We start from the raw sequence: 24,389 nt of genomic DNA, 5'->3' as shown, positions 1-24,389 counted from the left end.
AGACCTGGAGACAAATTTAGGCTTCTCGACCCAATATGTACCGGTCATTGTTGGTTGAAGAGATACTAAAATATAGTCATGTTCTCAGCTGTAAAGTGTCGATTCTGTGCCTCTGGTCCTGTGAATGAAGCCTAAAACTACGTAACATCTGCTTCTAGAATGCATTGCAATTTGTAGACGCAAAAACAGCGCTCTGAGATCCACATTTTCAACTCTCCACGACCACTTGAATTTATAGGGATGCTAGGCCAAAGTGAGTCCTTGTGCCGGAGTGTAGGGCACAATAAACCATAGGTCGCAGTACCTCAATAACTAATTATTCTAATATGGTAGTTAGCCAAGAATTTATCCTACGAAATCGTATAAATTTTGCTGTTGGCAGTAAATGTGCAGAGACAACGATGAAAAGGAATAATTCATGTTTAGATTATCTAGATTAAGCTCGCTTCAACTATTTGTAAAGTAAACGAGCAGGACTGGCTTTAAATGAGAAATGTTGAAGAACGTGTTTCTGGGGCTCCATTATTTTTGCAGTAAAAAAATGTTTTTGAATGAGGATGAAGAAATTTTTAATGTTTATAATATTGGAGATGTAGTCCGATGAAAAACCGATATGAATATATTTTCGAAAATCTCACGATTTCGCTAGCTTGAGTCACTTGAGCTGATTATGAAGTGGGGTTTATCAAAAATTATTACTTTCTTGGAAGATATATTCAAAAAACCAATTTGAATATATTTTGGAAAATCTTACGGTTTCGCCATCTTAAGCCATCAAAAATATCATATTTTTTATTTTTTGCCATTCCCATGTGTTCATTTCAAGATATTCGAGATGAGAATGAATAACAAAAGTTAGTTAAGGGGAGTTAATGATTGATATAGATAAACAGTTGGGTGATCTTGCACCAACAATGACCGCATTAAATCTACCAAAAGAGCGCAAAGCTGATTTGAATCTCAAAGTCTTTCTTTCCGGCGACAACTAATGATGGCGATTACAAAGTAAATACTTTACAAATATTAAATTGAGAAGATTTCTCTCATCCTTAAGACAGACAAGAGGTTCTGAACAGCGCCTATAATTTATGGAAGTTTTGAAAACCAATTTTGAATACACACGTTGCTCAGCATATATTATAGGCTAAGTATTTAGGTATAATGATGCAAATTTCTGTTTTTGTAATATTTTCTACACATTCTTTACAGTTTATTCATAATGATCAACAAAATTAAGTGCCCTTTGGCACACATTTAGACCATCACGGTATTCCCACGACAATTACCGAATCGACCTAAATTTGTTTCCGGTCAGAGCATGCTATTCCAGCGGCATTTAGCCAAAGCTTATGGCTAATGAATTATATAGTTACAACAACAATAAAAGAAGTAATGGAAAATCACATTGGATGAATTTTGCAGTGTGCAGCGGTAAATGTTATAATTAACATGCATCCAAACATTGTTTTTATGCGAAATATCGGCACACTTTGCTATATTGCATAGCGCTCATGATTGTTCCAAAAACAAACATACAATGTATGCGAATGCCTCTAGCAAAAACTCATATTGACATTAAGTTGCCCACAACTAAAAACAAAGCAATGAAATGGGTGACACTCGAAGCTTTTTAGGACAACATTGCGATCGTTGCGACAAACGTCAATTTTTATATGGAAAACAGCATTAACTCGGTGCTTTATCGTTTGTAGTACACACATACATATTTTTGGAAAAGTGTAGGAATTTTACACATTTTATATTTGCAATAAATGCCCAATCACCTGCTTATATCGTATTGTATTAAGTAATATCGGAATGGGCACAGTCTTTTGCGCGTTATGTATTTTTCTCACAAATCAGCTGTGTTTGCGTAGGAAATATGTTTTTGTTTTTCTATTACTACACTTTCTTTAATATATTTGCAAAACTACACACAAATCGCGACGACTCTTTTAATACTGGAGAGTTGGACCGATACGTCAGAGTATTTAAGCATTTTGCGCCGGTCGATAAGCAGGCGTGCGCTTTACGAGTGCTCATACGAAGCTACGCGATCTGCGAGTATAATGTCGCCAATGTGTGATGGACCCTTTAGGGAAAACCACTAGTTGCCTGTGATGTTAAACGAACGATTTAACTTTAGATGATAATATGTTCGAATTAAATTTAAAAAAATTGAGAACAAAAAGTTAATATAAAAAAAACTAATTAAATAATTAGGTTATAAATATGTATATATGTATATTAGAGAAAAATCGCGCATTCGAGAAATGTTCTATAAATCATTCTGAACAAGTTTGTCTAAAAGACTATGGGTCTCAAACCATTTTCGAGCGAGCGATTTTAAGAAGAAGATTTTTACCAATCGTAGAAATGTGTTCGTCAGTTCTTGAGATATCCAAATAAAATTTAAAACGTAGGTGCAGCTCGGAACCTAACTATATAATCGATTATTCAGATTTTTAAACCTCGCTTTAAAAATCACTGGCTCGAAACTAGTTTTAGACCGTTAGTCTCTTCGGCAAAGTTGCACAGAATGATCCGAAGTACATTTCCCGCAAACGAGAATAATTATGTAAACCTTTTTTTGCTTGAAAGACTTTTTTAACCCTTTGACCACTTTAAACATTCTCGTATCACCATATAAATTATTTTTAAAATTTGTCATTATATAGACAATATAACATAAGCGAATCAAATAGCCGAACAATCACGAAAATTAATTATTCAGTTTTTGACATGGTCCATTGTAGCATAAAATGTGTAAGTATACCACCATGTCTACTTGAAAACATTGCCCAATTGGCCCACCTGGGTCTCAAATTTTTGTCCATAACTAACATGGCAGTTAAACGTAAATTCACACGACACGAACATTCATGAGATCAGTGAGAGTTATAATGGGTGGCTGTGATATTTACTCATTCTTATTTGATAAAATTCACACAAGCTAGAACTTTGATTGGGCAGCTTGCATGTTTTGCAAACCGATATTTCAGTGTATTTGACATCTATATACTATGGTGTTTCGATATCGGCTGTTCCGTCAAATTTAATATCGTTATCTCAAAAGCTGAGAGAATAGTTCCAGAATTTTTTCTTAGAAAACTTTTAAATTTATTGATCCAAAAACTTTTACACATATTTTGGTATCATTTAACTGTATTTCAAGACTTAGTATTGTAAAAATATTTATGTGGATAGGAATCACAGCACATCTCCGGGAGCTCCTCTCAAAAAAACGTTTAGCGGTGATCACTATACAATATCTCTGAACTCGATCCTCTGAAATTAAAAAAAAAAACAAACAGAATAATAAAGGAAATCGACAAAATAAGCAAAAAAAAATATATATATTTTTTTTTGAAAAACGGCTGTCTCTAAAAAAATGATTTTTTACCAAAATTTCGACTTTTAATTGTTTATTTTAAACTCTAACTGTATTTAACCCCTTAAATATATATAAATGTAAGAATATGTATATATTTTTTAATACATGTATCCCACCATTGAATCTATTTTATTTCTTTTTCATTTTCAGTACCGCTTTGTTTTTGAACCACTCGTTACTCATTCATACTCATCTGTTTTGGATTTTCTCATTTGAAAGCAATATTTTGGTTTATCTACATATGTATGTATACCCCAAAGGCAACATTTGAATTATAAGCAAATATCTATATAAATATGTATGTATGTAGTATATACACTATACGATTATTTAAATTCCTTAACAAATCTTATCAGAAGAGATTTAGAGAAGCCTGAAGATGATATGAACCCATAAAATTTATACTAAGCATTCAGACATCTTTTATATAGTTATTACTGGCAAATAATAACCGAAAACTATAAAATTTATTTTTGTACATATAATTCTTTGCTAATTATGTATGTATACGTATATATTTATGGGTATATACAAAGATATATACACAGCTGCCACCTTTCTTCTCAAATTCAAAGCAAACATTACAATGCATTTAACATATTTATTTCACTTTTGTTTTTTGTTTTTATCACTATTGTTATTATTTTTAGTTTTTGTTTTGTTGAGAAAATGCAAACCGGCATTCAATATATTGAGCAGAAACAAAAGCAACAGCCACCTGTAAACATTTACTGCTCAGTGCACGCCAAAAGCGATGTGAAAATTAGGAGAGATGGAGAGAGCATTATCGCTTTCATAAATAAAACGCGTGTTTTACTCTTTGTTGCATAAATTTTCAAAATTTAATTTTTAAGAGCAATTCTCTTTTGTTTTGCAATCAAAGTGTAATTAATTAATAAGTTATTTTTAAATTCGAAATGTTACAGTAAATTATTGATGTGAGAAAATTTAAATTACACTAGTTTACAGTACTGTTGCGATTGTGATGTTAAAGGCTGTTTTTGGCTAAAACCAAAAATGATAGTAAAAGTTTTCTAACACGTACATAGGTGTAGTGGTCAAAATTTGCCTTCAAAGACGGTCGAGAGATCGTTGAAGACATCTTGAAGTCTCTCGTAAGTCCGTACGAATGATTTTAATGGATATTTTGGGTATAAAACACGTGCTTGCTCGACACGTCCCGATAAAGCTGATTTTTTTCAAAAAGAGTACCGTAAACAGGTCTCTTTAGACCAGCATTCTGAAGGCTACAAATAAATATTGATGAAGAATTACATATTTGGAGTTTTATGTACAATTTTCAGGCACTTTTTGTCACAATGAATACTGATAATTTCATATTAATTTAAAGAAATGTATTTTTTTGCTAAAAAAAAATAAGTCTCTGTCTCGACGACTACTTCTACATGGTCATTAAATTTCTTTCCAGCGAGCATTTTCCTAGGTTCTGAGTATCGAAAAGAGTCGGAATCGATTTCAAATACAATTCGTGCAATTTTGCCCTTGTTTCTATTGGTTTGAGACTCGGTGTAATATCTTGATAAAGCAGTAATTTCTTCTTTTTGGATTGTGGCTGTCATTCCGTTCTTCTACTTGGATGATTTTGGATCAGATTTCCAAATAAAATGCTGAAGCCTTTCTTTTTCCATTGCCACATATGGAATAACAAACTCGGGTTAAATTGCATTGAACAACTCGGATTAATATAATAATCATCTCGTTATTTTAGGTCAACTATGAGTTCTTCCCTTCAGAATTGTTAGATTTGATTATGCTAGAATATTGTGATTTATGTCAGCTTCTGATCGATTCGGCACTCTCCAAGTTTTGACGAATTGAAAATAACTACAAATCATTTTGTTCGGATTGGTTATTGGTTGTAGTAGCCTGAAATTTTCCTGAAGTAATTTCGAGAAATGGTGCCGAGATGATAGGCCTAGGCCGGTTACTTGGACCCGACGGTGTTCAGATTGGTCTATGACTTTGCTTAAAGTGCTCCCTAATTGTCTTTTCGAAATATTACTTTAACTAACCAGCCAACGTTTGAAAATCTGACTACAAAAAAACCTTCTACGTCTTAGATGTTGTCCGTATTTCCCTAGCAAAAACTCACATTACATAAAATAAACTGTTATTATTATTTGTATTATATTATATATTATACAGTATTATATTGCAACATAGCGAACAAGTGCGAATCAACATGCCTTTTATCAGTTTTATTCGGATAAAAAGCAAGTGTTATTACTTGTCTTAAATGCGCTATCAGATAATCGCTATAATCTTTAGAAACTGCTGAGTAATTTTATTTAGATATTTTATTTTATTTTGAACCAATACATGCACCAGTGGAAAATTATACGTGCCACGTTATTCAATTCGAAAACCACAAAAACTAAACCAACCAGTTGCACGAGAGCTTGTGAGGTAGTTGTCTACAGTTGTAGTTGTAGTAGTAAATAAGGGGCATATAAATTTAAATAAATTAACTAAGTAAATCCGTTGATCAAACACAACTTGTTGAAATTGTTCTATCTGTATTCACTCGTTGTTGCAGTTAGTCTCACCTACCTACATATGTATGTACAGAAGTGATAAGTGAATGGTGACAGACCCCGTAGGGAAGTAATGGACTTGTGGAACGGAATTTTTCTTAATAAATTGTGTTTCAGAAATAATTTATAAATAATAATAATTTAATTTATAGTATATACTTTAGCATATTGAAAAAGAAATTAATATTTTTAAACTATCTCTGAAGGAAAATTCGAATTGCAGAATCATAAAATAATTTTCGCTGCATTTTTCTATAAGAAAAATAAACTTTCTGATAAAGAAAAATATTTAAGAAAATAGTTTATATGTATTATTTGACTTAAAGTTTTTTAAAGGGATATATCTATTTGTGAAATTTAAAAAATCGATTTTTTAAGGCACTCTGAAGAGTAAATTTTTCACAAAACACAATTTCCTCTTTTAGAAAGCGGCTCCTTCTGCTTCCTTTCTCCAGAACACTTTCAGCTCTTATCTACTTTTTTACATAAAAAATATTGTTAAAGTTTCACAGATCTTTCCTACTGGGAATTGTGTATATATAAATATACAAGCTAACTAGCAGTTGTACAATTTGTGTGCTTAGAAATCCCAGTCATGAGAAGAATAAGAAAACTTTACTACGACGATTTTGAAATTCATAGAAATAGATGTTCTTTCATGTTCCTAGCGAGTTAAGGGGTTAGAAGTCCGAAAAAAAACGAATTTTTCAGATTTTTTCTGAGAAGACTTTTAAAATTTTGTTATCCAAAAATTTGTGCACATATTATGGAATCTTTTAACTGTATTAAGGACTTAGTATTAGTAAATATATTTATTTGAAAAGGAACTACAGCTGACCGCCGGGAGCTACTCTCAAAAAAGACGTTTTGCAGTGACCACTATACCTCTGACCTGGATACTCCGAAATTAAAAAACTAAACAGATTTCGTTAAAATAATGTTAAATCTAGTAAAGAACTGATGAAATGGCGGGTTCTAAAAAGACATAAAAAGACATTTTGACATAAGTTTTGGAATTAAATTGTTTATATAAAAAAATATTTATCGCTGTGAAAAAATGTTCGTTTAATTACTAAAAAAATATATTTAGCAAGCTCGTGTTAAAATTTCAGACTTATCGGCGAAGGGCTGAACTCATTTTCTAGTAATTTTGGTCATCGACTTTGAAAACACCATGATGAGAAAAACGCGTTCAAAGTTTGGCCTTATACTTCCAAGCACTCTGAAACGCCTTTCAAATTTGTATCTAACTTCGAAAATATTCAACGAAATGATTTTCTGTTTGAATTCTTAAATATGAATTATCACTTTCAGAAAACGCACTTCAACTAGTTACCAACTAGTACCACTTTTTACTTAAACGGAATGAGTTCACTCCAAACAAACATCAACACACCACTGGGTATAGTAGAAAAAAAAGACAAATTGATGTAAATTCTGTTTCAATAAATTAAAACGCTGGATCGTTGTTGGAAATTGTGTTCAGTACATTGCTGAATCTCGGTGTTGAACGCTGTTCTAAAGCAAAACAAAAACATGGCGACGAAAACAGTTTGGGAGGCCAATGAGGAGATACAATATTTTCAAGAATATCTACGCATTCCAAGTGTACATCCAGATCCCAATTACGGTAAATTTCAAATATACTATTTGTTACTTACTATCACTACATGCTTTCGCTCTTCCAGAGCCATGCGTGGCATTTTTGAGAGAACAAGCCAAACTGCTCGATTTGCCCATACAGGTACATTATCCCGTTAACGAACAGAATCCTGCGGTGATATTGACATGGCAAGGCAAGGAGCCCGCCCTGCCGGCGATCCTTTTACACTCACACATGGATGTGGTGCCAGTATTTGCTGAGAATTGGACGCACCCGCCGTTCGGCGCTGAAATCGACGATGAAGGACGAATATTTGCACGCGGCACACAAGATATGAAATGTGTGGGCATGCAATATCTGGGCGCGATTCGTGCTCTCAAGCGCAGCGGAGCAAAATTCAAACGCACCATTCACATATCGTTTATCGCAGGTGGGTGTGTATGTATGCGCAAGTGTGTGGGAGAGTAGAAAATATCAATTAGAAGTAATTCTATGAGAGCATAGTAAATAGACTAACTACATAGCTGACAGCTAGCCATTTGTTTTCGTTAGCTAATCTGCTAGATCTAAATCTACAACATTTCCTCCGTGGTTAGCGCGCAATAGACGTACATATAGAGGGTGTTTCGTAAGGGTTTTTCATATGAAGGACATTTTGTGGATTACGTGGTAGAGATTCTCAGGAAATTTGACAATAGCAACTGTTTTTTTGATATCACTGAATTTGGAAAAAACAACAAAAGTTAACTTCAGCTGCAAAGAAGCTATAATACCTTTCACTGGTACATTTTTAAAATAAAAAATCTGTATGTTGAGTTTGATCAGCCAATTTATATGGCAGCTATATGCTATAGTTGTTCGATCAGAACAATTTTTTCGAATATGTAGCGATCTCTTGAACAATAATCTCTGTCAAATTTCGTCAAGATGCCTTGACAAATTAAAAAGTTTGTCATACAAAGACTTGAGTTTGATAGATCAGTTTGTATGGCAGCTATATTCTATAGTGCTCCGATCTGGGCAAATTTTTGAAAGATTTTAGCGATTTCTTGGATAATCATCTCTGCAAAATTTTGTGAAGATATCTCGACAAATTAAAAAGTTTTTCATACAAGCACTTGAGTTTGATCATCAGTCAGTATGACAGCTATATGTTATAATTGTCCGATATCGGTATTATCGGTTCCGATAAATAAACAAGGCTCTAAAAAAGCTTTTTACTGATAAAAGATTGGGAGTAACAAATTATGTATAATTTAAAAAAAATTGTTTTGTTCCCATTTACTATATAATTGTATTATTTACAGAGCAAAAAACAAAATATTCGGCTTTTTATTATTGTAGTATATTTCTATACAAAATAGCTTATTGTTTTTCATATGGCGTGCATATGCATACATATATTTATACTACCGAAGACTACATAGTACATACATATGTATGTACCAACTCAGTAAGAGAACTTAGCTGGCTGACAAATATTTTTCAGTGTGCACTGCTAAGTGTATTGGTGTTGCTGTGACTAATTACAATTTATATCTTTTTTTTGTTAAGTTAATTAAGATAAACATATGTCTAATGTACACAATTTATGGATAATTTCATTTTAATAGGCAAATCCAACAATATTTAGAACACGCCTAATGCAATTTTTCTAATCTTATATTTCAACTGTTATCTTTACCTGATATTTTTTTTTTAATTTTCCGTTTACACTTTTTTCATTTATTTTAAGTAAAAAAAAGTTATGCCTTATTTCCACTAACAAGTTCTAAAAATATACTCAAAAACTTCTAAAGTAACTATAAAGAAGAAAATAATAAACAAATTCACTCACTGCTCTATATATGTAGATGAGGAAATGGGTGGGCGTTATGGCATGCGCCCCTTCGTGCATACCGCAGCATTCAAAAATTTGAATATCGGATTCTCACTAGACGAAGGTCTGGCATCGCCCACCGAAGTGCTACCCGTTTTCTATGCGGAGCGAAGTGTATGGCGTAAGTAGTGAGCCGCTCTTTACAGTTATCACAAGAGTAAGACAAGGTTCTAATACAAAGTCACCTCTCTTAGGTATATATTTTCAGATATCCGGCACAGCTGGCCATGGTTCGCTGCTTTTGAATAACACAGCGGGCGAGAAACTCAATTATATTGTCAACAAAATGATGTCTATGCGCGCACAGGAGCTACGCAAGTTGGAAAATAATCCGGAATTGACTATTGGTGATGTGACCACAATCAACTTAACGCGTGCTGGCGGTGGCGTACAAAGCAATGTTGTGCCGCCGTTGCTGATGGTCTGCTTCGATGTGCGCTTGGCGATTGATGTGGATCAAGTGGAATTCGAAAAAAAGGTAAAGCAATTAAAAGCTATTTAAAAATATTTGTAATACGAGTATCATGCTCTCCACTTTTCTACGCACTATTAAGGTTCATCAATGGTGCAACGATGTTGGTGGTGGCATTGAGCTTGAGTATGAGCAAAAACGTCCACGTGTCAACCCAACAGCGACAGATAAAAGCAATCCATTTTGGGTGGCGTTTGAAAGTGCGACCAGCGAGTTGTAAGTTCAAGTGAAATTAATAATAATTACTTTTTTTTACCAAACACTACTGCATTTTACACCAGGGGCTTAAAAATATCTAAGCAAATTTTTGCTGGCGGCACCGATAGTCGTTATATAAGGGAAGTTGGCATACCGGCTTTGGGTTTCTCACCGATGAACCACACTCCAGTGTTGTTGCACGATCATGATGAGTTCATAAGAGCAGATACATATTTACGAGGAATTGAGATTTATAAGAAAATTATACCAAAATTAGCTGAAGCTTAAATCTGCATATTATAATATAAATGTATATATGAGAGTATATATTTACAAGTTACATTTATATATAAAAATACATTAATGTCATATACATATTTGTAAAAATTAAGTAAAGAAATATTAAGTTTGTTTATTTTATTGGTATAATTGTCATGGTATAAAATATACGTACTCATTTATTTATAAAAACCTTAGAAAATCCGACCGTCTGTCATATTTACTTCCATAACCGATCAAAATGCTGCTGTACTTGGTAGAAGGAATATAAAGTTTCGCTGTTAGAGGGCTAATGCATTGTTATTTTGTTCAGACATAGAATTCACACACTTAATTCACTTAAAGTCGCTCTTAGCTACAATATAAGCACTTAAATTACTGATTGGGAAATCGGAAACGGAATTCGCGATTTATTTCCGTGAGCAGCGTACCGAAAGTTATAAAATGTGCCACACCACCACTAATACAAACATGCTGCCCATAATCTACGATGTACCTTAACCGTTTGTTTAAACAATGTTGTGCTTTAACTAATATTAATTTTTATTATATTTTATATATTTCTTTCCAATTGTTTCCGTTTTATTTTTTACGATTATTAAAAATTTCTGAATTTTTCTTGTTCTTCTGCAATAAGATGAACCATTCACAGTAGATATAAATGTTCAGAGCAAGGTTGTATTTAGTGCAGGAATGAAATGGAATTGAACGAATAGCTTAATGTCATTTTATTTTAAGAAATGTATTCCACAAAGATTTAAAAATAGTAAAATAAAGTATCAAGAAATATGTTCAAAAAATTTTGATAATTTTTTTTTTTTTATTTTTGATTAATAATACTTAGTATTTATTATTTTGACGAACATCGCTTAATATATTTATAAAGAATAATTTTTATCATAAAAACAACTACTTTAAAATATGTTTATAAATCTGTTAATATAAAATTCACAACAACACTTTTGTTAGCTTTTATTACAGCGATTTACTGTAGCACACGAGCTGGCAGCACCACACAAGCACTCGCTCAAGTTGTACATAAGTAAAGAAAGTGTCAGAATAGCGCGTTGTTATATACACTTTTTTGTCTCTGCGAAGACGGATTAATTTTGTTACTACGAAGTTAAAACAAATTATTTAAATATTCGAGTGTTTGTCAAAAGTGAATCAATGATTCAAATATAAAGTGTTGCATATTTTGCATTACAACAGTTTGAAAATCTTGCTCCAAGCAAGAAAAACGCATTTTTTTTCCCATAATCGGAACGTGAAATCAAAGCGTACGGGCGTCTGATCAGACGGCAGCCAAATTAAGGAACAAAGCTAAAATGGTGTGAAAATATTACCGGAGACCGGGTTTTTAGTGTGCATCGGTCGTTTTTAGCTGAGTGATTTCGTTAATTTTGCGTTTTCATTTTCAAGATTTGTTTTATTTAGATTGTGTTAATTTTAAGGAATCTCTTCGATTTTTCACAATTAATACGTTTCACATATATACCAGTATATAAACAAAAGGCTAAGGTAAGTCTACAAACGTATGAGTACTTCCTTATTTACAACTATGCACATATGCATATACATATGTATGCATATTGATATGTGGTATTAGGTAAATATTGCTTGCATATGTAGCAATTGAAAGTCATTTATATTATTTTTACTTCTTTGTTGATTTATTGACGCACTAAGTGCCATTGACCGCTGAAAGTTCTTTGCCACATGCAGATGTTGCTTTTGGTTTGCTTGCTAAACAATATTAAAAAACATTAACTTAGTAGAAAAGAAAGTCTATTAAAAATTATCTTGAATAATATTTCAACTAACATTATTGCGATATTAAGCTGTTAACATATTAAATTGCCACCCCCTCGCTGTAGGAGGCATCAAACAAAACATATGAAACAAAATATTTTTAATATGTCTAAAACCATGCTAATACCTTTGTAATACCTCAAAATTTCTAAAATATTAAAATTTATATTAATTACTATTTTAAAACTCGTAAATTTATAAATTTTACTTTCACTTGTAGTTATGTCATCAACCGCCAGCAAAAGAAAAGAAATCTACAAGTACTTAGCGCCATGGCCGCTATATTCAATGAATTGGAGTGTTCGTCCCGACAAACGCTTCCGTTTGGCGTTAGGTAGTTTTATAGAGGAGTACAACAACAAGGTGCAAATTATCAGCCTCGATGAAGATACCAGCGAATTCAGTGCTAAGAGGTAATTGGGAACACTGCATTTTATTAATATAGGACTAAATTTCTTATTTATTCCACAGCACTTTCGACCATCCATACCCCACGACGAAAATTATGTGGATACCAGATTCCAAAGGAATCTATCCTGACTTACTAGCAACCAGCGGTAATATACTAATGTATTTGTTATGTAACCACTATTCACATATAATTTTTAAATTGCAGGTGACTACTTGCGCGTTTGGCGTGCTGGTGAACCCGACACACGACTAGAATGTATACTTAATAACAACAAAAATAGTGATTTCTGCGCACCACTGACATCTTTTGACTGGAATGAAGTAGACCCGAATTTAGTTGGTACCTCATCCATCGATACGACGTGCACAATCTGGGGTCTGGAAACAGGGCAACCCCATGGACGAGTCTATGTATCTGGACATGTTAAAACACAGTTGATTGCGCACGACAAAGAAGTCTACGACATAGCCTTTTCGCGCGCCGGCGGTGGACGCGACATGTTCGCATCGGTGGGCGCCGACGGCTCCGTACGAATGTTTGATCTGCGACATTTAGAACATTCGACCATTATTTATGAGGTAAGTGGCTGTACATATATATATTTTTTTTGCCTATAACTTTATTTTATTTCAATTATTGTGATTAGGATCCAACGCATACGGCTTTACTACGTTTAGCATGGAATAAGCAGGACCCAAATTATTTGGCCACGGTAGCGATGGATTCATGTGAGGTTATTATTTTAGATGTTCGTGTTCCTTGTACACCAGTTGCAAGACTGAGCAATCATAGAGCGTGCGTTAACGGTATTGCGTGGGCGCCGCACAGGTAATTTTTTTTACTGTTATTTTTTTCTTATTGTGACAAACAACAATCCAATTGGAAAATGCATACTAATTGGTTTTTCCGGCAGTTCCTGTCACATATGCACTGCCGGTGATGATCACCAAGCACTGATCTGGGATATTCAACAAATGCCGCGGGCGATTGAAGATCCGATATTAGCGTACACAGCCGCCGAAGGCGAAGTGAATCAAATACAATGGGGCGCGACACAGCCCGATTGGATAGCGATTTGCTATAAGAAAGCATGTGAAATACTGCGTGTCTAGAAGAGGCGTACGTTAGCTTCGTTTATACGCATGCGCACATACAAACGTCGACGCCACACATTTTCAACAGCAACAAAACCAACAACAACAACAACAAACAAAATTTCTGTAGCGCATCTGACGTTAATTACAAGTATAGTTACTTATAAATATTTTTGAGTTTGACATTTGACAGTTGCGCAACAAATGCAAATACATCAATCCAGCGGCGTTGTTTTGCAGCTAGACTTGCTAAGTTTGTTCATTTTATTCAAATATGTAATTGCCTGTATTTATTTGCTTTAGTTTCTAATACACACATATAACTTTTAAGTTTAACTTAAGCTTAGCAAAAGGAAAAATACACACAAATAAAAATTGGTTACTGTTTTTATTTTGCAAAATTCAAATCCTTTTTTTCACTTTTATTTACACATACATCCACATACATACATGCAAAAAAGCGTTATGCACTTAATGAAAATCGTCATTTGTAAGCGGTTTATATTTTTATATTTGCCAACAAATCCGCCTGTATGTGACAGCTGTCAACTGACCTTTACGCTGTGCGCTGTCCGTTATTTTTGTTTACGCTGACAAACCGACAACTAACGTATGCAATACTGAATCTGAATCTGCAACTGACCAATGTATGCCTGTGCTGCAGTCAACAGTGATGTGTGTGTGTGTGTGTGGCAGCGTGTATAACACTAAACCATTTGTAATTTAACATTTCATTGCATCTACTGCATTTCTTACCGTTTACTGCAATTGACGTACACACTTGATGTAATACATACAGACATCAGACATACATACAGATGACAGTGTCACAAAAGCGATCAAGCTATAAAAAAAGGAAACATCTTATAAGCATAAAAAAGCAAAGCAGTGGAAAATGACTAAACCTAAAATTAGCCTAGCAATACGAACTATACATTTATACATACATAACATGAGCCAGAGCCACATCAATAGAACTGATTACAACTTACTAAAACTAATTATTACTTACTCGTAAATGCAATAAAAACAAAAAAGCAAAAAAAGAAAACCAAAACACATAGTATATATATATACATACATATATATATAATTCTAATTTTCTTTATATATTATATCAGCAATGCGAACCGAATCGAAACGTAAAAGTAAATGAACTACACACACACGAAGAAGTAAATAATAAAAAATAAGAGCAAATAAATAAATAGGTGCACAGACTAAGTAATAAATATGTAGAGTAACTGAAATTTCAAATGGTACCATTAACAGTAACAAAACAACAACAACAAAAAAACAAAAACCATTCAAAATAAAAAGAAATACAATTTAACAATATTTTGCGAGAGAGAAAACAAGATTGTTGCCAAAACCAAATGAGTAAATAAAAATAATAAGCAAAAACATAAGAAACAAAAGACAAAAACAAAAGCAAAAACAAACAAATCAACAAAAGGATGCAAACAAATTCAAATACACATGACTAGCAACTAAAGACATAGAATAGGAGTGCTCCCTAACAACAACAACAACAACAAAATGAACAACCACCTGCTAAACAACAAATAAGAGATGTGTATGTAAATTTATAAAAATAAAATGACAAGTTCATCGAATGTATGTACTATATTTTCGCATATACATTACTTACAAAAGGTTTCGTCAATAAATTTTGAAGTCCAAAGACTGTTATCATTTAAAATGACACCATTTTTTGCAAAAGTTGTTGTTTATTTCAATTTCTAGTTTTATGGTATTTTAAAATTTTTTATTTTAATTTATAGTATTTGAATGCCATTTTAATGCATAATGCATTAAATAATATTTTGAATTATGTTTCAGATTTTTTGGTTAGGCTTAAGATTTTCGAAATTGCGTTTTGCATTGGCCTTAACGCCTATTACGCCTAATATATATATTTTTATACTCCTCTAACATTTTTAACAAACAAAAAATGATTTTAATAAGATTTGACAATTTCGAAATTTTAAAATTCTTAAAATTTTAACTTTTGGTCATTTCTAATATAAATTTATATTTACATTTAGTAATAATATATTTTTTTTCAAATTTTGAAAACAAAAATATTTCGAATTTTCTTTGTTACTGGAAAAATACACTAATTTTAATAAGATTTGAGATTATTTTTAACATGAAAAAGAAATAAAATTCAATGTTATTTAATTTCGAATTTTAAAAATTTTTTCAAATAAGATGAATCCAAGCTTGATTAAATTCACTAATTTTTCAAACTATTGAATAAAGTTCCCTATCGTATTGATTTTTGTAAACAATTTCAAAAAAATATATTGTAAACACTTAATTTTAAATGCATTAAACCGTTTATTTATTAATTTAAATGATTTTTTGTTGATCCAACGTTAAATAATTTTTCGAAATTAACTTCGAATTTCTTTTAACATGAAAAATAAATAAAATGCATTGATATTTAATTTCGAATTAAAAAAAAATCGAATAAGATAAATTCTTGTTTAATAAAATTCATTAATTTAAAACTATGGAGTTTTTCGATCTAACTGAGTTCCCAATCTATTTAATGTTTGTACACAATTAAAAAAATTATATGTACATATACATACATACATATATGTACATATGTATATTGGAACTAGTTACATTTAAATGCATTAAACCGCTTATTTATTATTTTCAATGATTTTTATGCTGATTCAACGTTAAATATTTTTTCGAAATTAACTTCGAATTTTGTGCAGCGCCATTGGGTCAAATATTTTCACTCTAAAGCTTTTTATTTAAGTTATCAGGGGTTTATTGCATGATTTTTATGTTGATTCAACGCTAAATAATTTTTTTCGAAATTAACTTCGAATTTTGTGCAACACCATTAAGCCATATGTTTTCATCCTAAAGCTTATTATAGAAGTTATCAAGTGTCCATGGCACACAGAGTTTGAAATTATTAAAGAAAAAAATTTTTTAAAAAATATGTTAAATTTTTTTCGAATATAATTTGAAATCAAAAATTTGAATATTTTTGCATTAAAAATTTAACAAGAAATTTTTTTGTTTACCGCTTTACTACTATTAACTAAAGCCAACACGAATCGGTGTCTATTACCCATGCCATAGCATACATTTTGGCGCGCAACAAAATAGACTACATTAGACGGTAGAGTTCATATGGAAATGTGAGATTTCAGTTGCTTATTACTTTTGTATACAGTTTTTCATTATTTCTGAAAGTAATTTATCAAAAAAATCGCACTATTTCAACTTTCGAACAACCCTAATGCGTCACCCGCATAGTCATAACCACAATAAAATACCGAAAAAAATTCTCACGCACATTCTACTTGCATACATACAGATATAAATGTAAATTAGTATAACCGCTGTATATATACATAACTGCAATAAGATTTATAGCATAGCCAAGCCATACATACATACATACAAACAAACATACTCGTGCATACATAAACTTCGAGTAAAATAAATCACCGAAAAAAATTAAGTACATATTTATTTTGTATGAAGAAAATAAAATAAAAAAAAACAGAACAAAAAAATATTAAATTAAATTTAGCATTAAGAAGCAATCGAAATGTAGAAGAAGAAGAACAAGACAAAATCTAAACAAGATAGGAGAAGATTAACAACTCAAATTCAAAGTTGATTTCAAACGAATATTTTACGCCTTCAGATATCAGTATGTTAAAGAGATACAGACCTACTTTACATTTTTTACAAAAGCAAACCGAAAACCAATACAAAAAAACAAAAACAAAAGCAAAACAAACAAAAATGCAAGAAATAGATGAAATCGATTATTGTTATGAGTATGACTACAAGCAAGAAGCAAAATTAAAAGCAGTGCGAAAAACAAAAGCAAAAATGAAAATAAAACCAATTACAACAACAACAGTTGAGCATAGGACACATACTCAGAAAGCGGCAAGCAAAAGATGTGAAATTAATTTTTAATTGCAATTTTTAAAGCAATAATTTATTATATATAACGGAGCGATAGCAAGAACAACATTTTTGATTACAAAAACAAAAGCAAAAAAATACAATAAAAGTAAGCAATTAAGCAAAAATAACCAAATAACAAGAACAAGTGCAGCTGAATTTATAATTTTCTAAAGGAAATCAAACAAAAAGACACAGACCAATGAAGAAGGGGGTAACAAAACACATGAAAAACGTATATTAAAAAAACAAAAAACAAAAAAAAATATTATATATAGAATTCGCAATACTTCACAGACTCACACACACACATATGTATGTATGTATGTGCAGTCGCATAACAGTACATCAAAAGCAAAATTTAAAATTTTCATTTCGCATACACCCACACCGAAAGGACACCAGGCGCCTCATAACAGTATGTAAATACATATATAAACTCGTAAAAGGATTTAATATGTAAAAATTATTATGAAATTGCGTATTTTTCACAAGCGCAATAGAAAACATACAAACGAACATACATATTTATATAAATACAATGGGTTCCAACACCGTACACAAACAATTCTCCAAGTACATACATAGTATGTACATACATATATATAAAATATATATATATAACGGTAGTTGTACGAACACAATTACTCACTGTACTGTAAGAATCTACAAGCATAAAATCATACAAACCAACAAACAAACAAACATACATACATACATAGAAATGAGTACTACCCTTTCAAGAAATAAAAGAAATGCGATTTTTATTTAAAAAAATATATATATTAAACCGTTTTTATTTACTAAGTGCGAGCGTAATGTATAGTTCAATCGATGAGCTCGGGCAGATCTGCAAGTTCATTGCTGCAAATATTTTCTATATCCACGGCTGCCTTCAATTCCAGTTTGCTGCGAAAGAAAGTAGACGAAATTAATCTGAAGTTTCATTGAACCTAAATTGTTAACTGAAACTAAACTTTAAACTACAAATTAACGGAAATCAAGTAGTGGTCTTAGAGGTCTGGAAAATTGCATGCCCTTTTACTAAATAGAGTATCACATTGCCCAATCAAAAAAGGTGGACCGTACAATCTGCGCCAACTACGGTGGGAAAAGCCTCTTCAACATCACATATAATGTTCTATCGAGCGTACTGTGTGAAAGATTAAAGTCCACCCTCAACAACTGATTGGACCTTATCAGTGTGGCTTTAGTCCTGGCAAATCAACAACTGACCAGATATACACGTGAAAAAAAGGATCACACCACCTCTTCGTCGATTTCTATGCTGCTTTTGACAGCACGATTTTACTCCGTTGGACTGTTTTCTGTGGAGAGCTGTTAAAGATAAATGTTACGCCAACCATCCAGAAACAATTCAAGACCTAAAGTACGAGATTCAAGCTGCTGCAACTGTCATAAGGCTTGAAAGCATCGAGCAAGTACTCCAAAATTGAGTGGATCGGACCTACCTTTATGCCGCGATGTCTGAATTTGGAGCCTTCGCAAAACGAATACGGCTATGTAAGCTGACGTTGAGCAACACCAAAAGCTCCGTCAGCTCCGAGAAGGACCTCTCCGAGATTTTCGTTACCAAACGAGGTTTCAGGCAAGGCAACTTATACTCGTAAAGTGTTTCAAGGCTAGACTTTAGTATAGGCCAACGACACGAGGTGGAGGGATTCAGCCGAGTCATGAGCAAGAAAATTTTTTAAGCGTCGAGATCGAGTATGAAAAGATCTGAATCTTTCGTATAAACCACGCCGAGTAGAGATAGCATAGGATCTAGCTGAGAACCCTACATTCAGCAAATTCACTATTACTGATGTCGCGAAGTGGGTTTATGAATATGATGACAAAACTAGAGCCCCGAAAATGAACCGAAACCAAAACAAATCAAAATTCTGAAGGCACTGAAGACCAGACGAGACTCATAATAACTGTACTGAAAATTGGATTAAATGATGGGATGCTTGTATTGGCTCGAGAGAAAGTTTCTGAGTCTCGTGGGACTCCTGCAGTACAAAATTTTAGCGTTGAAGTATTAAAGATACATCTTTTATTTAATGGCGTCATTATCCCAGTACCTCAATACCGAGAGCAATTTCCGATTCCTTGAAAGTTTTTGAGGTTATAATAATTATAGGAAAGGAATGTGTTCTACTACTAAACGGTTGGCCGTCCTTCGCGGACAGCTTGTGTTCTACCTACCATCACCCAAGATCGATCTCAAGAGATCTAGTGATCTCTTCACTCTCAGTAAGACTAGATTCTCCCTAGTTTTGGGGCTTTTAGCGGGACATTGCCCTATTGGCGTCCACGTAATAACGCTGGGAATCATACCAGACACCATCTGTAGAAGCTGTATGGAAGAAGATGAGGTGTAAACAACTTAACTATTCCTTTTTGGCTGTCCTGCGTTTGGGAGACAAAGGACTACATGTGGTACTCAACGTAGCCATCCAACCTAACCCTAACCCGGTTATTGCGCATTAAAAAACGAATGGAGAGAGACTTTGCTTAACTTAGGTCAAAAAAATCCAAATTGGGCACAGTGTAAATAACCCCACAAAAATGTATGACTAAACTTTTGATATATAAAAAAACATCGCCGAATAGTTGTACCGATTTTCTCTTCAAATGCAATTCTATTAATGTAATACTATATAATAATTACCCATTCTTTTCCTGAGGCTTTGCATTAACGACCTTTTTATCTGTAAATAAATATTAATAAATTATTATTCAAAATTCGAAACTTAAAAAAGTCTAAACTTATTGTGTCGTAGGCTCTAAGCATTTAAAGCCGACCGATATCTACCAACTTCTTGAAGATAAGAAAGCTGTAGTTTGAGAATTATCTAGCTGTATAAAGGAACTATTAAATTCGAAAAATGTGTGCTTAAAGATCAACTTGAAATTACTTTAAAAAATATTGCTTAAAATACTCGTACAATACTTAACTGTACCTGGAAACCATTAATATATACATATGTAGGTCTAAAGATTTTTACCTGATTTTTTTGGTCCCAGTGTGAGCATCTCTCTAGCGTGCAACTTTGGCATGGTTACTAGCAAATAACCAGTTATCTGCGAACGCTTGACGCTTGCCTCGGTGATATTGATCTCCTCCGAGAATGACATTTGGAAAATTTTCCCTTTCACGGAAACCCGCACATAATTCGACTCGACGTCCACTTGAAGCTGTGATGTGTCCAAATATCTGCAACAGAAATGAGATACTTTAAGCTAGTATATAAAAGTAATTGTTAAATCAGACACCAACTTGTAAACACCGAGCTCCAGTACGTACTCATTGCATTCGTCCTTCAAATTAAAAGGCAATTTCGGTTGATTAAGATTGTAAGGACGGCCACAGGGCGCAAAGAGTGTTACTGTACGGCGCACAGGCTTTTCCTGCTCCTTCGTCTTATTCTTCTCTCGTCCCAATTTATGATATTTGGCAATATCCATGCGTGTCTCGGGGCAATGTTCACTTTTGGTGTCCCAAAACTTTTTCAAACGACTGTCTTCATCGTTGATTTGCGCCATTTCGCGCTCCAATTGCGCTCTCTTCTCGGCCACACGCAATTTTTGCTCGTCCCGTTGCATGAAATAATCAGCTTGCTTCTGTACAATAACTGCACGATAGACGGAGAGGGACTTTTGCGCTTGCAACTTTTCGGAGATTTTGATCTCCTCACAATCCAACCGATCCAACTGCGGCAGCGTGGCCATCACGTAATCTCTATAGTGTGGGTAGTCACAACACGGATTGCCAGTGAGTATGAGCTCGCGTAGATTGTAGTTGCCCTTCAGGCACTCGATCGATGTGAGCTCGCCAATGAAATTCAAAGTTAGATCTAATTTGTTGAGCGCCTCGAGTGCCTCGAGATTTTCGACACGTTCTATATTATTGATGGCCAAGTTTAGGTATTCTAGTTTCTTCAATTTGTGCAGATTCTCTATTTTGGCAATGAGGTTCGATTGTAGCAGCAAAATCTTCAGATCGCGACACCAATTCTGCAAATGTTCGATGCGCTCAATGTCTTCCTGATGCAGCGACAGCTCTTCCAGTGTGCTGATGAGACATTCATTATGTTCGGATTTCTTGCGTACCAATTCTTCTGTGACTGCAGTGTTATGTGTGACATTTTTAGTACCGTTAATGTGACAAATTTGTTTTTTGAACTTACTCTGAACCATTGCTCCGAAAAGTTGATGACTTCACTCAAGTTTTGATAAAAATGTTTGTTGCATAAACAACTTTTCACTTCAAAAAAACGAAAACGAGTGAGTTCACGTTTCCTTGACAACAAAAAATAACAATTTTTAACCCTTACATAACCTTACAGTATTGTTGAGTCCTGCAGTTTGTTGTATCTCAGGAGCACTTCGGCTCAAATTTGTTAAATTTTGGTTAAAATCAACATCATGACAATAGAGAAGGTTGGCACTCGGTCGATTAGTCAAATATGTATGATATTTGATCGGAATATTGCTTTATCTCAAAATTTTTTCAACAAGTCATATAGTACATATGTGTAGAGAGTACTGTTTTGGAACCAGGTTTAAAGGTATAGAGTGCTCTTCAAATCAATTTTCAAATTGTACAATTTGCTCGGCAAACAGTGAGGCGATGTGATCCTTATATGGAAACATGGATCCAAAGGCCTTTATCCTGCAGCTGCAGACTGCTGTGCCTTCAATTAGCAGGTGTTCTGGAGTTTCAAGCTCCCTGTCGGAGAACTAGCTATGTACAAAAAGCCAGGCCTATGTTACATAAGTGTTTCTTGAGCTTACAGTGGGCAGTGTGGCAAGCAACAAGTAGCCGGAGTTGGTCCCTTGCGAGGTTGATTACATATTTAAACCTGCTGAGAGTTTCGCCTCCCATTAGCAACTTGGCATGGCGCATGCCTTGGAGTTGTTGCCAATACCTCTCCCTGCCTACTCCTTCATCGTTGCGAATCAGCTCCTTTATGGTATGATGAACCACTGTGATGAAAGGTTGAGGCCCTACCATGTTAGTGGATGCTGCGGAGCGAGCGAGCTCATCATCCAGTTCATTCTCGGCTATACCTGTTCATTCCCGGATATACCTTTGTGACTTGGCACCCAAATGAGGTACACTTGGTTACATTCCACTAGACTATTCGGCCGTTCTCTACACTCCTGCACCAGTAGCGATTAGATCCCATAAGCAGAAAATGTTTGGAGGTTTATCTCTACGCACCGGCTTATAGTAAAGCCTTCTAGTTGAAAAATGCTCGGAAAACTTCCCATAGGTATGGTAAGTTTGGTGCGTCTGACTCCTGCACAAATTTCCTCCGACGTTTTCGAACCGTCGGTGTACCACAAGATTGTAATATCCCTAAGGTGTAGCTCGAGGGTGGACTCATTCTATTCAGATCCAACAACGAGTCAAAATTATTACAATTTCCTACCGATATTCGGTGTAAGTGACCTCAACTTTAAGAGCTCTCCATCCAGTTTATAGTCGTCATAACCGTCCTATCAGATCAACAATTGATGGTTTGGTGGAAAAATTTGAATCCACAGGCAATGTACAAAATGTTCTCATGTCAGTGAGACAACGAAGTGCCCGTAGTGTTGAGAATATTGTTGCCGCTAGCGAATCAATTGAGGAAACCCAAATCAGTATCTCACACGTCGTTCTCAAGCATTGGACATCTCTGTAGCGTCGTTGTGACGAAATTTGCGAAAAGACTTGGCTTATTACCTTACAAGCTTAAATTGACGCAAGACCTGAAGCCGCTTGACCACCAGAATAGTTGTATGTTCTTGAAAATTATCCGGATTTTCATCGAAGAATCATCTTCAGCGATGAGGCTCATTTCTGGCTGAATGGCTTCGTCAATAAGCAAAATATGCGTTATTGGTCAGGCAGCAATCCACACATACTTCATGAGTCACCATTGCAAACCGAAAAAATTACGGTTTGGTGCGGTTTACGGGTCGGCGGCGTCATTGGGTCGTACTTCTTCCGTGGTCATCAAGACCGGCACGTTACTGTGAATGGAAATCGCTACCGCTCAATGATAACAGAATACTTTTGGGCCCGATTTGAATGATATCGACTTTTGGTGGTTCCAACCGGATGGCGCCACAGCCACACAGCGAATGTCACAATCTATTTATTGAAACTTCGTACGAATATCGACTGTGAAATTGCAGCAGTTTCGGCCGATTTATGCTTGAAAATCGTCGAAAATTGGGTTAAACGTCTGGACTACTGCAAGAGTGTCCGTGGTGGTCATGAAGAAGAAATTCAGTTTCATACGTAATGGCATCGAATGTACTTTCACAGGAATAAAAATTTCATTGATTGTAGCGCTCTTATTGAAAACACCGTTACAACGAACCGGCGTTCTAAACTGCCCAAGTAAGATCACTGTTAGGAACGACCTAACATAAGGAACGAACTTGTCGAACTTGAGCTTGGAATTTCTGTTTTGAAATCTATATGAAATACTTTCGTAATTTCGCATTATTGTCTATAATGTGAGTTGTAATGCTCCCATGTACAGAAATCCAGTCAATTTGAAGTAATTCTTATCTGATTCTAAATAGTATAGTTGTGAAGTAGGTGTAGGTCGAATAATTTGTTCTCGTAGACTACAGTTATATTTATAAATTGACATATCCGCACACAACTGGTTTGGTATGTACAAATATGTGTAAGCCCGCGCATAGGCAATCAAAAACAAATATTTATA

General features: G+C 34.0%; 3 protein-coding genes across 3 annotated transcripts; 2 read left to right on the top strand and 1 right to left on the bottom strand.

The window, feature by feature from the left end:
- The first annotated feature begins 7,418 nt into the window (after positions 1-7,418).
- LOC105229765 (aminoacylase-1B) lies at positions 7,419-10,501 on the top strand. The gene is made up of 6 exons (XM_011210200.4): positions 7,419-7,579; positions 7,638-7,982; positions 9,406-9,552; positions 9,626-9,909; positions 9,986-10,119; positions 10,185-10,501. Exons 1-6 carry the CDS (start codon positions 7,486-7,488, stop codon positions 10,387-10,389), a joined length of 1,209 nt encoding a protein of 402 aa, XP_011208502.2. The 5' UTR covers positions 7,419-7,485; the 3' UTR covers positions 10,390-10,501.
- A 940-nt stretch (positions 10,502-11,441) lies between these two features.
- Positions 11,442-15,318, top strand: LOC105229764 (DDB1- and CUL4-associated factor 7). Its single transcript, XM_011210199.4, has 6 exons — positions 11,442-11,901; positions 12,413-12,605; positions 12,664-12,749; positions 12,809-13,182; positions 13,251-13,432; positions 13,518-15,318. The coding sequence occupies exons 2-6, from the start codon at positions 12,415-12,417 to the stop codon at positions 13,714-13,716; spliced, it is 1,032 nt and encodes a 343-aa protein (XP_011208501.1). The 5' UTR covers positions 11,442-11,901; positions 12,413-12,414; the 3' UTR covers positions 13,717-15,318.
- A 2,929-nt stretch (positions 15,319-18,247) lies between these two features.
- Positions 18,248-22,168, bottom strand: LOC105229806 (protein tilB). The gene is made up of 5 exons (XM_049455279.1): positions 21,849-22,168; positions 20,939-21,785; positions 20,667-20,875; positions 20,330-20,369; positions 18,248-18,561 (listed from the first exon to the last, which is right to left on the bottom strand). The coding sequence occupies exons 1-5, from the start codon at positions 21,856-21,858 to the stop codon at positions 18,480-18,482; spliced, it is 1,188 nt and encodes a 395-aa protein (XP_049311236.1). The 5' UTR covers positions 21,859-22,168; the 3' UTR covers positions 18,248-18,479.
- Positions 22,169-24,389: the final 2,221 nt, after the last annotated feature.

This window comes from Bactrocera dorsalis, chromosome 4 (genome assembly GCF_023373825.1).
Source record: "Bactrocera dorsalis isolate Fly_Bdor chromosome 4, ASM2337382v1, whole genome shotgun sequence".
NCBI lineage: Eukaryota > Metazoa > Arthropoda > Insecta > Diptera > Tephritidae > Bactrocera > Bactrocera dorsalis.
This window is presented reverse-complemented; position numbering and strand designations above follow the sequence as displayed.